The 15,218-nt window shown below is 38.0% G+C and overlaps 1 protein-coding gene across 9 annotated transcripts; it reads right to left on the bottom strand.

Moving 5' to 3' along the window:
- Positions 1–1,050: 1,050 nt before the first annotated feature.
- lnpa (limb and neural patterns a) lies at positions 1,051–12,323 on the bottom strand. 9 transcript variants are annotated; one of them, XM_081713658.1, is made up of 12 exons: positions 12,119–12,323; positions 11,289–11,362; positions 10,764–10,805; positions 9,149–9,336; positions 7,413–7,471; positions 7,211–7,251; positions 6,097–6,307; positions 5,777–5,995; positions 4,053–4,158; positions 3,494–3,564; positions 3,039–3,191; positions 1,051–2,136 (listed from the first exon to the last, which is right to left on the bottom strand). In XM_081713658.1, the coding sequence occupies exons 2-12, from the start codon at positions 11,313–11,315 to the stop codon at positions 1,958–1,960; spliced, it is 1,296 nt and encodes a 431-aa protein (XP_081569784.1). In that variant the 5' UTR covers positions 11,316–11,362; positions 12,119–12,323; the 3' UTR covers positions 1,051–1,957. The 9 variants fall into 9 exon arrangements, with proteins under 9 accessions (XP_081569784.1, XP_081569786.1, XP_081569785.1 ...); XM_081713660.1 differs by lacking the exon at positions 12,119–12,323 and adding an exon at positions 11,992–12,010; XM_081713659.1 differs by lacking the exon at positions 12,119–12,323 and adding an exon at positions 11,588–11,985.
- Positions 12,324–15,218: the final 2,895 nt, after the last annotated feature.

The raw sequence follows: 15,218 nt of genomic DNA, 5'->3' as shown, positions 1-15,218 counted from the left end.
CGTCCATGAAAAAAACGGAACTGTATTGCAAATATGAAAAATTATGCATGAGGAGGAAGGCTCTGTTCTCCCTAAATTGATGGGAATTCAAAACACACAAGATGATTTTACTGACAGTGCACTATCAAAGTGTCAAATAAAATAAATGTCATTGTGTAGAATGATGTAACAGACAGCAAGGCATTTGACTCTAATATGAAAATATGGAAAGCCGCATGTTTGGAAAGGGAGTGAAATAAAAAGCTTACAGAAACAGAAAGAAAAAAAAATGCACTGGCCTCAAGCCCCCAACAGTGGTGATTCACAAACACTTGATCTACATTATATTTGCTGGGAAAGGTTCAAATGTCCTATTGACGGGTTATTTTTTCCAGGGCCTGTGCCACTGTCAGGGGTCACGATGAGGCGGACTGAGCTGAAATCAGGTGCTACTGTCCTGCTGACAGTGATACATTGCCACACTCAAGGGGTCATGTCTCTGTAAACATGCATTATCAAAACTCAAAGACAAATGTGGGAGGCGGGCGTGCGAGCGAGCGAGCGAGAGAGAGGAGAGAGAGAGAGAGAGAGAGAGAGAGAGAGAGAGAAAGACTTTGTCAGAGGGGCAATATGTGTAGATAGTTCTCTTGTTGCAAATTAAGAGGGTCAAGCAATCAAGCTGGGTTGGGCTTGTGTGTCAGTCCCATTATCTAACACTGTCCAAAATGATCAATGAACTAAAATAAAATGATCACAAGCCAAAATAGAGAAGCTAATGAAAATGGACTGTGTTTTAACGGATTCTTTTCAATGTCCCTCCGTGTCAGGATAGCTGGACGCCAGACAGGAAGGAGAGTAAGCAATAAAGCAGCCCACTAACAGCCCTAACAGCTCATTTCTACAGAGGACAGACGCTCTTCCCCTCTCCAGAGGAGCAGGGTCAGTTAACCGTTGAGCTGGCTGAGTGACTGACCACCAATCTCATATAACTGAGACCAACCACCATGTTCAACAAACTACACATTTTAGCAAGCTTCCCTGTTCTAAACAAACACGTTAAAAACAAAAGCATAATGTTTAAAAATAATTTTATTTGTGCAAAACCTACCCAGAGGCCCAATTGCATTTACATATTATTTAAGCATATATTCTATATGTATATAAATAATTTCTATTTTGTCTTACAGAGAAAAATGATATACAGAGGCACATTTATGATACTGTTCTAATTTTAGACTCAACAAAAATAAATATCTGGACCTTCCCATGTCTTTATCATAATACATGTAAACATGGATCCCATCTCTCGTGTTTAAACTGTAAACCTACTCAAAACATTCAAGGAAGGCACGGTCAATAGAAATGTAAAAATCTATAAATATTTCTTAGAACAAAGAAGTCATTTTGCATTATTGTACATGCTGAAAACAGTGCATAAATACTTTTTCATAAAGGACCATACAGTAATAAACTGCTTTTTGTGAAGTGGCAAATTTTACACGGAGAAGAATCATTTCAATAAGAATGCCTTACCGAGACAGAACTTTGGGCACATTCCATGCTGTTAGACCAAAGTTTGTTGTACAACGAAGGTATGAAAAACCAACTGATCTTATGGCCACTTGAATACAACAAACACAAACACAACATTAGCATAACTATATCCAAGACTATGCTTAAAAAACAAACAAACAACAAACTCATTTTAGCACTGTAATATTGGCAATCCAGTCTCTCAGAGTAGGTTTTTTTACTACCCTGCTACGTGACACCTCAGGTTATTTCAAATGTTAAAAAAACAAAACAACAAAAAAAAAAACCCAACAAAACACACATATAAAGAAAAAATAAATAAAGACCTAAACCACAAGACAAAAGTAAGTCAAAAAGAAAAAGGTAGCAACACTCAAAGTAAACTCAGTCCATGAATAAACAAGCACACCTTAACAGGGTGACGGGACGTGTTTGTAGGAGAATTCTACTCCACATCCATGGCAGACACATCATGTTCAGTGTCTGAATTGTCAGCGAGGTTGGCGAGGGTTGTACTGGGTTCCAGGGCCCCGTGTTTCTCCACCTCTGATTGGCTTTCATACGCATGATGCTCTGTAGGCTCCACCTCCTCTACAGGACCAGAGGCCTCAGTTGTAGCCTCTACTGAACAAGGAGGGCGAGACACACAATAAGCCACACCTAGCCAATACACTTATTTTAAAAACATGCAACTTAACGACAGTCATTGGGGACTAGCTAGCATGACCTCATATTGCTAAATTTCTCCAACTGCCTTCCTAACATTAGGAAAATTGCTTTGTTTGGGTGAAGTGGCCCATTTACTCTTCATATTTATCTTTCAATTATTATTACAAGAGTGAAACAAAAATATTTCCAAATGTGCACTGCTAACCAGGCTGAGAAAGGGGACAGAAAAACACAAGAGAGGTTTTTTCTTTAATAATGTGCTTAGAGACATGCTTAAACCACAGCACTTTGCTTATTCACTTACAAAAACAAGCACAAATCACCCACCTACAAGATCATTATAAAATGAAGAGTAAGCATGAGAGAGAGAAAGAAAAAGAGAGCAAGAGCGAGAAACACAGGAGGCCTGAGAGGCAGGGAGGAACAAACCCCAGGCCAAACCCCAACAAACTAGGCAGCACTGCGGGAGAGCAACATAAAAGGATCCAAATCCCTTAATCACTCAGTAGATCTGCTCTCAGATTTAGCAGCAGATCAAGCAAATGTCCCTTTAGAGGCAATGAGCTAGAGGGATTTCCCCACTGCATGATGCAATTCTCACACTGCAGAAACTAACAGCGGGTAGGGCACGAGCTAAGCAGCACAGTTGGCAGATCCTTCTCTTACCACCAGTATCAAATCAATTAACCAGTTTCCAAAATCTTAAAGTAAAACTAGCATATTTAAACTTTTGGAACACACTGTGAAATTCTTTCTCCATGAAAAATTAATGTTAATGTTAGGAAAATGTCTCAACTTCATATTAAATTACACATAATCTGCTTATTCTTTCAAGAGGTTCCACAAAGCTGCGATACCTGCAGCGGATGCCGGAGCACCCTGTTCCGTCTCCAGGGCAGCAGCCGATGGCACAGGACTCATTTTGCCTTCACTAAATTCTGGAAGACGTGGAGCTTGGGGGCGCGTCTTCCGGGCAGGATTCAGGAAGTAGCAATAAGCGCATCGGAATGCTGAAATGGTAGCCACATAACACTCTACTGATCCAAATCATCCACTTCTTCATTGCCATGTATAAGAATGAAAAACATGCACGCACGCATGCACGCCCTCCAGAAGATGGGAAAACATATTTGATGGATTGTCTTCATTGGTTTGCATATTTAGTTTGATCTTGAACTTCTGCTTTTAAAAGGCCAGAGATGGTTCGGGCATTTATGAGATCCATGAAATACTGAGCTGCCAGCAGAGGGCAAATAAAGGCACCATGTTTGATGGAGACTGACAAGGTGTTCTACGTTTCCCTAAATCTTACCAATGTATTCAAATTCCTCCTTCAACGCCATTCCATTATGACTCAGACACTGCTGGCATATCAGAGCATATCTGAGCAAAAGAGAGCGTACGAAAAGAAAATACACATTTGAAAACATTAAAACAGGCCTGCTATGATCCACTCACAATCCCTTAATTTGCACAACTCCTGCTAGTTTGGGAGGATGGAGACTACTGCATGCTTTATGATATGGGTAGGCAAATGAGCCCAGTGTTTTATGCTACTGCTTAGCCTACAAACCCAAAGAACAGCAAAGTGCAGATAGAAGAGTGCTCAGTTCTGAATTCATGAACTAACAGATAAATTGGTGTTTAGTCATGGTCTGAACTTCCTTTTAAGAAAATACCGCCGATTAAACGTAGAACTAATTCTTTATTAGGGAAGTCAATCAAAAACATTAACAAAAGTCTAGCTACACTAAACAAATATAAGATTCAGATATTCAGCTATTTAAGAAAAAACATTTTCATGTATTCTTTTCAGTACAGATCTTTGCGTTTCTTCTAATTTGTCCATAAACATTGAGATCACCACTTACCTATTCTGTGGCCCATCACCTACTAGGTACTCGAGGACCCTGTCTATAGTTCGCCTTTCTCGAGGGAGCACGGGTCTAGCCAGGGGCGGCCCGGGAGGGTGCATTCCTGCGAATATGTTCATGCACAAACGCATAGACATTATCCCTGCAGTCATATCCAGGCTAAGGAAAACCAACAGAAACAGAGCAGGCTCACAGATACACCTGCAGTGCTGCGCAGCAGGCAGGTAGCCATGATGAACGGACGACAACGCCAAGTTTTAATAATGACTCAGAAACGCTCCTCCCTACAGATGACTGGGAGAGCGAAGGCCTGCTGTGATCTTCTGCTCTAATTAATAGAACGGAACATCAAGAGTGATCACATCGAGACGACTGCTCATTTCTACCAGACTTGGCACAGACCTGCTACCCTGCTGCTTGTTCGTTTACTAGAATATGGAATCTCTGTAGTGACTACCGTATCAAATTGCTTTTTACTACCAATTTTCTTCAACATGCATGCATGGATGGGGGACCTTTGCAGAGGTACAGACACTACCAACCCCAAACTGCATCAAGAAAACAATTACATTTATTCTAACTGACCCTATGTCAGTCAACTGACATTTACTTTAACTGACCCTGTCAGTCACCTCTGACAGATGAACTTACAGTGAAAAGCAGAAACAATATTATCACATAATGGGTAGTCTACATTTTAAACATAGCCAGGAACAGCAATCATTTGTTTTCTGCATCCATGGCTCCTAAAAGTTTTAATGTTGTGTCATGGTTCACTCAAATCAATAATGCCAAATATTAAACACTGTTAACTGACAGCTCTGATGTGATGTATGCAGTGTACATGCTGACCACTCATGCATTCCTAAGCTGTTTTAGCAATTAGGCTTTCAGTTTTAAGACAAATTGAGGGTTTTCCACAAGAACATTCTTATTTTAAAAAACTTACCTTTCATTCAGAGGCAACGTCCAGAATTTTGACCTTTCTTTTGATATGACTTACTCTAAGAATAACAGCAGCCTTAAATGTCTACAGCCAAAGCCAAAATGGCAATAAAGTGTGGAGTTTATATAGTTTACATTAGCTATGGTTACACGCTAAATATTTCCTTATGTAAATACAATTAGTGTCTCAAACACAATAAGATATAACAGCATGAAATTGTACTGAGAAAGACAACATTTTCAGTGTGGTGTTCTGATATCTTATAGATATCGATTCAGTGCTCTCGTTTTGTTTCAAAATCACATGAAAATTAGTAAAGCCCTAGTCAATCAGTTTGTGATTATTTTTAAAGTAAAAATCATACATGGACTTCAGTGAAAAGGCAAGCTTGGTATACTCTCCACAACTGTGGAATAGATGAATTAATTAATTGGAGAAACTGCCCAAGAACAAGACACTGCTGATAGGAATACTGTCTACAGTGTCTAACTATTATAAGATTCATCATCATCATCATCATCTGTCACTACTGGCAGGTGGCATGTAAACTAAACAATTCTTGAAAAATTATACTTTTACCAGCACTGTTAATTAGTTGCAGTCTGGAACCCTGTTATGGAGATATCACTCATATTTTGACTCAGTGTAATTCCTTGTATGTAGTTTAAAAAAACAAAACAAAAAAAACCTACATTCACACAGATGAACAGCTCTCAACTGAAACGTTCTATGATTGTATGAAGAGCAGCAGAAACAATAAGTGTGTCTCACTCACCCATCCCTTGGACAGGGGTGCCGGTGGGGGTGGCAGGTCTCCTCATCAGGTTGTGGTGGGCAGCAGCAGCAGACAGGCTTCTCTCTGGGGGCCCGCCTGGAGCCGAGATCAGGCCGGGGGGGCCAGAAGTGGCCGCCAGGCTGGGGGGAGGACGTGTCGCTGCTGGGTTGGGAGTCATAGCAACAGGAACACGAGGAGTCACATGCCTCTGACGAAGCTCTAAGAAGAGAACCAGAGATTTGTTTTTGAACAGAGATCTGGTTATATGAAGTCAAATCTTTATATATTTACAAATATCCAACACACCCCCGCTAGCTAACCTTGGCCTTGCCTAGGTGTCAAAGAAGGTCCGGCAGGTGTTGCCTCCAGCTCCTTTGAAAAACAATTCCTCAACAAAAGTTTATAATGATCTATTGTGTCAGTAGTGTCTACAGTGAAAATACTCACAATCTTTTTCTTTGAGTCTGGGTCGAATCTCTCTAGAATCAGTTTGGCATTTTTGTAGGTTTCTGTTTCCATTACCTGCTCAAGCTGAGAGAGAAATTCATTACATTTATTATGACATACTGCACATAAATGTGTTGATTGCACTACTCCAATAATAATGACCATCATAACACAAAGCATTATAAAACAGCAATGATTTAAAAAATCTCATCAGCACAACACAATTGGTAATATTCCTTCCTTGTTATGTTCAAAGAGGAGATTAGTGTACTGTTAAGATCTCTGCTAAGGGGAAAAAAGTCTCCTGGCAGTTTTTATATGCTGTTCCATTTAGTTTTGTTTTAAACCTCATTTCAGGAAAAGAATGAATAGTGCTAATTATTTAGAATTTAATGAAAAGAGTAATTACAAGCCCTACTCTGATAATGGAGATTGTAAAAATCCATCAGCTGTAATTATTGAAAGTTATTAGACATGACAGTAGATGACAAGCAATTTCTCAGATTTATTTCCTCACAGCACTAAACACTATTAATTTAAAGACAAGCCATTAGCCAAGCGCTTTACCAAGTAAAGTCTCTGTGCCAATTAACCGCTGTCTGCATTGATTTTAGATCATTTATTAGAAGAAGAAATTATCTCTCCATGCTAACTGCAGAAGCTCGATAACTTGGGGAAAGAAGGGAAAACGCATGTGCTAGCATTAGCACAGTGCTAGCCTGCGGTCCAAGGATGCCCTACAAGGGCAAACGCAGTGCATTAGCATTTAAGGTTAACTCTCACATTACAGGAGCAAAGATGCCTGACACATCTGCACTCTGGTTTGACCCCTCAAGAAACAACTAGATTTTAAGTGTTCTACACAGGTATGCAGGTCCTGGTGGGCAGGGAGGCCACTGCATGTGTGGCAAAAACGAACTACAATTAACATCACTCTGAAAACTATAGCTCATTCTGGAAGAACCGGCAACACAGCACATCACTTACTATTTTCTTCTTTTCATCTTTTAATTCTTCTAATTTCTCATCTGTGTCATAAAAAGAAAGAATACAATTACATGTGGAACAAAATAAATGCGAGAGGTCAAAGGCAATATTATCGACAATACCCATTTTTCCATTTTGCGGCCAAGTTGGTGTGATTTTGTAATTTTAAAAAAGGGTGTAAAATTCCAAAAGGTACATTTACCGTTTCTTTCAGTTCTTTTTGAATATAAAGCAATTAACAGTTTTCTTAGAAGCCATATTCTGTAAATGGGGAAGAAAAGATCATAACCAAATTATAAAAAGATCCAACATTCAGAATACACCCTTTAACACTTTGTCAAATGATGTCACCATGCATCAGTGACTAGCAGATGGTAGGTTTATTTAAAAGGTCCAATAAGTTACAAATTTAAATCAAATTTGACAGTAATACCTGTTAAGCTCTAGTGGTTGTATTGTAATATTAAAACTCTAACCACATTCAGGGTAGTCAGTCATAGTTGACTCATCTGAAGCAGAGTGCCAAGCAGAACCATTCTTCAGCACCATTAACTACATGTATAACAATCAGCACTTTATGATGTGAATTTTAAATAGCATAGCTGTTGAACACCAAAAGCCGTCGGTTAAACACCTTAATGAAAAAAGACCATGGAAAATTGGGAGCTTCACAAAACAGAAACATCCGGCAGAATTGCTGCTTGAAAATCCATGCCAGGTTTAAGTCCAACATTTTGAACACTGCTGAATGCAAAAATGGTGTGATATCATCTTTCACCCTTTTTATCTACATCAGGACATTTATACCTTCATCCCACAATGCCTGTTGCTAACAGTTAAACGTTGTGGTTGATGCATAATGTTATGGGCAGTCATCCTATGGGAGTCATGATTTCCATAATTGTGTAATGGTCATTTAAAGGATTATGAGGCCATTTTACAGGACCAGGTGCAGTCTCTGTTAAAAAAACCAAAAAAACAACGTACCCTCAAAATGTTCCAATATTCTATGAAAACAAATGTACCTACACATGTTACTAAACAAATTTAAAAGTGATTTTACATCTGTACCCTCCCCAACCCCCACATCTAAAACACCACTAAAGCTTTCAGTCCTTCAGGACTTTTAGGACAGCATTCCAAAAAGGACTCAAGATGTTCTGATGGCCAAGAGTTGTTATTTTCTGGTAGGTATTTGGATACAAATACATTAGCCCGGCTTTTTACATTTACAGCATTTAGCTGATGCTTTTATCCAAAGTGACTTACAATTATGACTGAACACAACTTGAGTGATTGAGGGTTAAGAGTCTTGCTCAGGGACCCAACAGTGGCAACTTGGCAGTGGTGGGGCTTGAACCAGAAACCTTCCAAATACAAGTCAAGTACCTTAACCACTGAGCTATCACTGTTTTTGTGACATCCTAGGAGCTGTATTTGACCTCACAGCTGTTCTTAAAATTCCCTAATATGTGCTTGGTTGGGAATAAATGCTGCACATGTTTACAGTTCCTCTAATAATGGTTGCTCTAATAGCTTGAGATAAGCAAGAGAAAGACAAGCGCAAGGCAACTAAACATTTTCATACATTTTAATGTCCATTTGTTTATCTTGTTTTTGCATCAGTGACAGAACAAGCACAGTGCATGAAAATGCACCCAAGGCATCTGTAATTTGATGCAAATTGTGAAAGCTTCTTTGAGGCTACAGCTTCTATGTTGTCACACCCACTATAGAAGAGACTGGCCTTTTTTAATAATTAACTTGAAATGTTAATTGTCTTGAATTTTAATTAAATATTTACTTATTGGACCTTTGACAAATATATCCAAGAACATTCTCTATTTCTTCACAATGGATTAGTACATGTCATATCCCTACTTTTATCACAGCTATTATTAAGTTTGATTTATTTCAGGAATTTAAAAGAATACTTACAGTAGTGGAAATATTAAAAAAGGTGACGCCACAATTAGTTTTCCTATTAGCTGTTCAGGGATATACCAGACATAAACAACTACACAGGCTATCAAATACAAAAGGGTTGAGTACAGAAGTAATCTGTAAACCCATAACTTCAGCTGTTTTTGATTCTTTTCTCTGTGCTCCTCAAGAGTTTGAATATCCTGGAAATCACGAAAAAAAATAAATAAATAAACAAAACAGATTTCCATGAACAAGATGACATGCACATATAAAATGAAATACATTTTCAAATATATATTGCAGCACATGAAAACATTGTAAATAGAATGCAACATCAACACATAGGTGCCAAATAACACTGAGTGCTGCACAGCTACTCATATCTAGCAGAATAGTAGTAGACTGTCAGGATTACAGCATGCCTTGCCCTATGCTGCTGCAAGCAGAAAATGTTCACCTGTCAAATAGACTCAGGTGCACCTGCTGTGCCCAGTCTGGGGAAAAAAAGACTCCCTCACATTATACCACATAAAGTTCAGAGCCTAAGAAAGTGTCCAAGTGTTATAACGTCATGTGCTGTTACAAGCACAATATAGATGTTGGTTTGATTACATTTCTGAAACATTTTCCTAAATTTGACAAGAGAAGCTGTTTTAAAACAACAGCAACAAACAACAAAATCCTATGTTGGTAAAAACTAGCCTGTTCCTCTTATGTAATAAAACTGCTATAGTTGCTTAAAGATTTCCCAACCCTAGCAACTTCAAGAATCACTGAAATATTTTGCAATCTAAAATCTGCAGGAAGAGAAAGTGCAGCTGTAGAGTTAACTTTCTATATATCATAATGAAAGTCCAAAAGCAAACATGAAATAATGCATTTTCTTCATGGTGCTGACACTATATGGAGCTCGTTTGGTATTCATCTTAGGCTTGGGGATAAAAAGTAAACAAATATTGAAACTGGAGAGCCCTGGTCTGAACCCAAGTCATATAGCACATCTGACATGCGTGAAGTGGACCTACTCAGATGACCTTTAGCCATCAGGTTTTAGGAGCCTCTGTATTCTTCAGGCTTACAGAAAACCAAACTAATCACTTTGCACCAAATCTCTCTCGCTCACACTTGCCCACCCACAAACAAGTCGCACTGTTTGAACTATTAAGTGAAATGCAGAGATATAACATGTGGTTTGGTCGAGTGAAATACAAATTCAAGTCAGTCCCATACAACATGTCACATTCACAAGCACTATAGGAAGTGGTATTGAATAACCTCAGTACAAAAATATCTGAGAATGCTTCCAAAGGGACTGAGCCTCTGAACTGGTATAAAGAGAGCTATTGCAGACACAGCAACACATGTGACTGTCAATCCAGAAATTAAAGAGGGTCACTTTCTACCAATATACTTCTGATACACTGTAGTATAGTTACGTCCAAGCAACATGTACATCCAAAAATCTGTCAACAGATCTACAACAGCTTCTTGGTGCTAAATGCTCTTACTCTGTTACAGAAAGACAAATTCAATGTAAGAAAGACTGGATGACTTAGGCAACTGAGTGACAAAGCTAATAATAAAACTGCTACAAGATATACTTAGCTGAGGGTAGTATACCTCTTACCTTATCAAGCCCCTCCAGTACCTCCACAGTAGTTGCCTTTGTCTGCAAAACAAGTCTGATTGTAAGGATAAAAGGTCCTTAATGGCAAAAAAGACTGAAATTCAAAATACTTAAAAAAATAAATGAAATCCTACATTTTACATAAACATACTTTAAAATATATATTTTTAAAAGGGTTGTTGCAAGTTGTTTTACTCTGAAGTTACATACAGGTGATTACACAGGGCAAGTGCACAAACTAGTCAGATGATGGTCACAAATAGCTTTAACCCTACACACACACACACGACTTTTCACACTTATATTCTGAGGAAATTCAACCAAATACAGGTTTTCTCTGTATACAGACACTTTTAAAGCAAGCGTACATAGAAGCCAGATTAAACTGAAATGAATGAAAACCGAACTTGTGTTGTAGCTGAATACAATAATTTGTCAATATGTAAAAATAACAATAAAATAAAAGGCCTATGACCAAAAAGGAAATATATGCAACAGCAAAATTCCAAACAGTAGCATACATACCCTCCACCGAGAAAGTACAGCTCCCATCTTCCTATGGAGCAAGTTCAATACCTTAAGCCTACACCAGTAAGAACCTGTTAAAAACAGGCACTTTAGATTGCAAGCATATGTTGTACTTGAGTCATCCTTGCAACAAAGTATGAGCAAAACTTGATGCATCGAAACAACACCCAGTGTTAAGACGCAAAACTGACAGCTACAGTAGTAGTAACAGGACACTCCTCTCCATTTAAAATGCACAGCACCCAATGATCCAGCTCAAGTACTGCAAAGCGAAGGCACTTCCATGGCAATCTTACCACTTCAACTACAGAAAGGGCTGGCCACCTCAACTTCTGCTGTACATTTACTCGGTGTACTTGGCTCTTGGATAAACACATGTAGGATTATTTGGCTATGCAACGCTGGAAATATCGAAGTTAAAGTAAACTCGGTTCTGTGCTGCTACACCCCACAAACTCATCCATCCAGTAATTTCACAAAAAACATAACTATGCAGACAGTAAGCTAACCAATCAGTTACTAGTGAAAAGAAAAGCGATAATTAACCACGTTAATATTAACAGACATCAACGACTTCCAAATCCAAATGTTCAAGTCGGCTTCTTTTCAAACTAAAACAAAAGCAAAGCGAGTTACTTCACGTCAACAAAAGTCGCTAAGCAACACACACACATATTATGCACCAACTCGTTTCAGATACCAAAATGAGTGAACAACCGAACAGCAACGTGAAATAACCCAACTTGTCCGACCCAAGTAAACGATCCAACCTCGGGAGCTAGCAAGCAAGGCTAGCAAACCTAGGCTAGCAAGCTAGCTGAGCTTACATGAATAACGTAGGCCAGCTGCGAGCGCTTCTGTAAAATTGCAATACGTAGTAAGCCTGTCGTGCACGACACGAGTTGAACAGATGAAGTCAAGAAACTCGAGAAAATATTTTTTGGGGGGAGTTCACCACAATATTTCAGTAATTATCGAGTAAGGCTCCGAAGCCACTCGTTTCGCGGACGTCATCAAACATTTCCCACAACTCCCTGCGACAACGAACTTCGTGGTCTGTGTAGTCACGTGATTTTCACGTCCACAAATCGCGGGAAAACAAAAGTGAAATAACATTATTCCACGTGTGGGCACCATGTACATTTGTTCACACGAAATGAACGATCGCAAGAAAATAATGTTTACAATTAGTCGGATTAGTGCCACGTTCACGCTAAAACCTGATAGATTTTTAAAACGCATTTCGAAAAACGCATTTCGAAAGAAATAGATTCTTATATGACATTTCTGTGGCTGCAGGATTTGATTGTTTATGCTGTGACCCAGAAGCACTGTTATTGTAATATAGATTGAAAGTGATTTTATATTTGTTTGAAAATAACTAGATTTGAAGGCTTCACTGAATAAACACACTGTGTAGGCTCGGGTGGACGCTGGGTGGGTTTAACCTGTTCATAGCATTTTGAAGTTGCACTGGTTTTACCCATTTTAGCAGCAGCGATGTAACTTAAGTGGTTGCTGTTTAATTTTCGAATATGGTCATGACAGTAAAACCTTATGTTTTGCCACTTCTTTGAGTTGATATTCAAGAAGGTGGGGAAAGAAAACCGACTGATAGCGAATTATCAAATTGAAAGTCCAGCTATAATCATCACTCGAAGTTAAACTGTTTAGTTAATAGTTTGTCTGCAACATTTTTAAAGTACGCAACTAACTGCAACCAAGAGAAGGAAACTGAAGCATCAGCGACAGTCGAAACTAACATTTATATAAAAATGTTATCTATTTGTTTGTTTACTCATTGCGGGACATTTGTGATATCAAGACACGAAGGAGAATGAAGGAGAGAACAGTGGTGTGGATGCGGAGAGGTTTTGCCATTAACAGTAAGGATGGTCATTCTAATACAAACAACTTTTTAATAGTCAGTTCTAATTTCTGAAGGAACTGCACCCCTAACCCGAATTTACACACCTTAACCAGAGGAATGCACAAGCTTCTTATTTACAATAGTTCTCTATCGCCGATATCTAGAGAGAGTACCTGGATTTCTGGTCCAGAGATCCATTATTCCAGATCAGCACCATGGACAGCTACATTCCTTTATATTGTTTTTATTCTGCATTACATAAAATGTGTATACCACATCGAGATATTACGTTCCGTCATGCATAAACAGTGCAATATAATGACGTTATTTATGCCACGTCAATATTATGTTTTCTCCAGCCAGTTGCAGTGCTACAAGGCCTGCCGTTTTCAATATTATTACATATGTGAGAAGGTCAAAACATTCACTATCATTTGGAAAAGACTACAAAATACTAAAAGATCATATTTTAGAAAAATAAATTCCAAAATTCCATAAAACAGCCACAATTTGCCTATAAAGAAGTAACACAGACTTTATTTGAAGTCAGGACATATAATACATCCAACATTCCACACGAATTTCTTAATCCTGTCAATGTAATAATATTTAATTGGCATTAGCAGCAAGCATTTATAAGGCCTGCATTCAGAAATTAGTCTCTTATTAAGATCTGAGTCAAGTGTTCACATTTACTGAATTTATACTGAATTTATAATTTATATTGAGAGTAGGTCGTTGAAGGCCAACTTCAACAATGAAAATGTGAAGAAAAAAAAAACTCTAATATCACGCCACCCAAACACAATAACACACACAGAGACACACACAAACACACACACACACACAGAGAGAGAGAGAGAGAGCGAGAGAGAGAACACACACACACACACAGAGAGAGAGAGAGAGAGAGAGCGAGAGAGAGAGAAAGTCCAATATATTAAATAAGAATAATGAATTCAGCACAAGTTCTTCATGTTCTAAAACTAATGAAAGGTGTTTCAGATTCCGAACTTATATTCACTGTCACATGCAAGAAACTATTGTTTCTTTATTTTTATTATTATTTTTGCTTCGATTGAAATTGTCTGAGAATACAAATACTTAAGCTGGTTTCACTTTAGAGAGAAAAAATGCTTTCTCGGGAAAATAGAAAACAGGATCTCTTCAGCTCAAGTCATTCCTGTCCCCAAAAACTACACTGATACTTTATATACCTACATTACATACTGTAGACAACTACACTGATACTATATATAACTACACTGATACTATATATAACTACACTGATACTTTATATACCTACACTGATACTTTATATACCTACATTACATACTGTAGACAACTACACTGATACTATATATAACTACACTGATACTATATATAACTACACTGATACTTTATATACCTACACTGATACTTTATATACCTACATTACATACTGTAGACAACTACACTGATATTGTATATAACTACACTGATACTTTATATACCTACATTACATACTGTAGACAACTACACTGATACTTTATATACCTACATTACATACTGTAGACAACTACACTGATACTTTATATACCTACACTGATACTTTATATACCTACATTACATACTGTAGACAACTACACTGATATTGTATATAACTACACTATATACTGTATATAACTACACTGATACTTTATATACCTACACTGATACTTTATATACCTACATTACATACTGTAGACAACTACACTGATATTGTATATAACTACACTATATACTGTATATAACTACACTGACACTGTATATTACTACACTATATACTGTAAACATCTACACTGACACTGTTTATATCTACATTGATAGTGTATATAACTATACTGAAAATTATCTCTGTAATGTATCTCATCTCATCAAATGAACCAACACGTCTTTAGGACAAATGTAAACGTGCCTTTACTGATGTGTTTTGACAGTTCCTAAGCGAAATCCCAAGCACTGCATCGACACCTGCAGAGTAGAATTAATACCTTCGGTTTTCATTGCAATCCTGTTGGATATCGCAGAAAACTGTG

Source organism: Electrophorus electricus, chromosome 4, assembly GCF_041902795.1.
Source record: "Electrophorus electricus isolate QZ-2024a chromosome 4, ASM4190279v1, whole genome shotgun sequence".
Classification (NCBI taxonomy): domain Eukaryota; kingdom Metazoa; phylum Chordata; class Actinopteri; order Gymnotiformes; family Gymnotidae; genus Electrophorus; species Electrophorus electricus.
The sequence above is the reverse complement of the archived record's forward strand: the minus strand, read 5'-3'. Positions and strand labels throughout refer to the sequence as shown.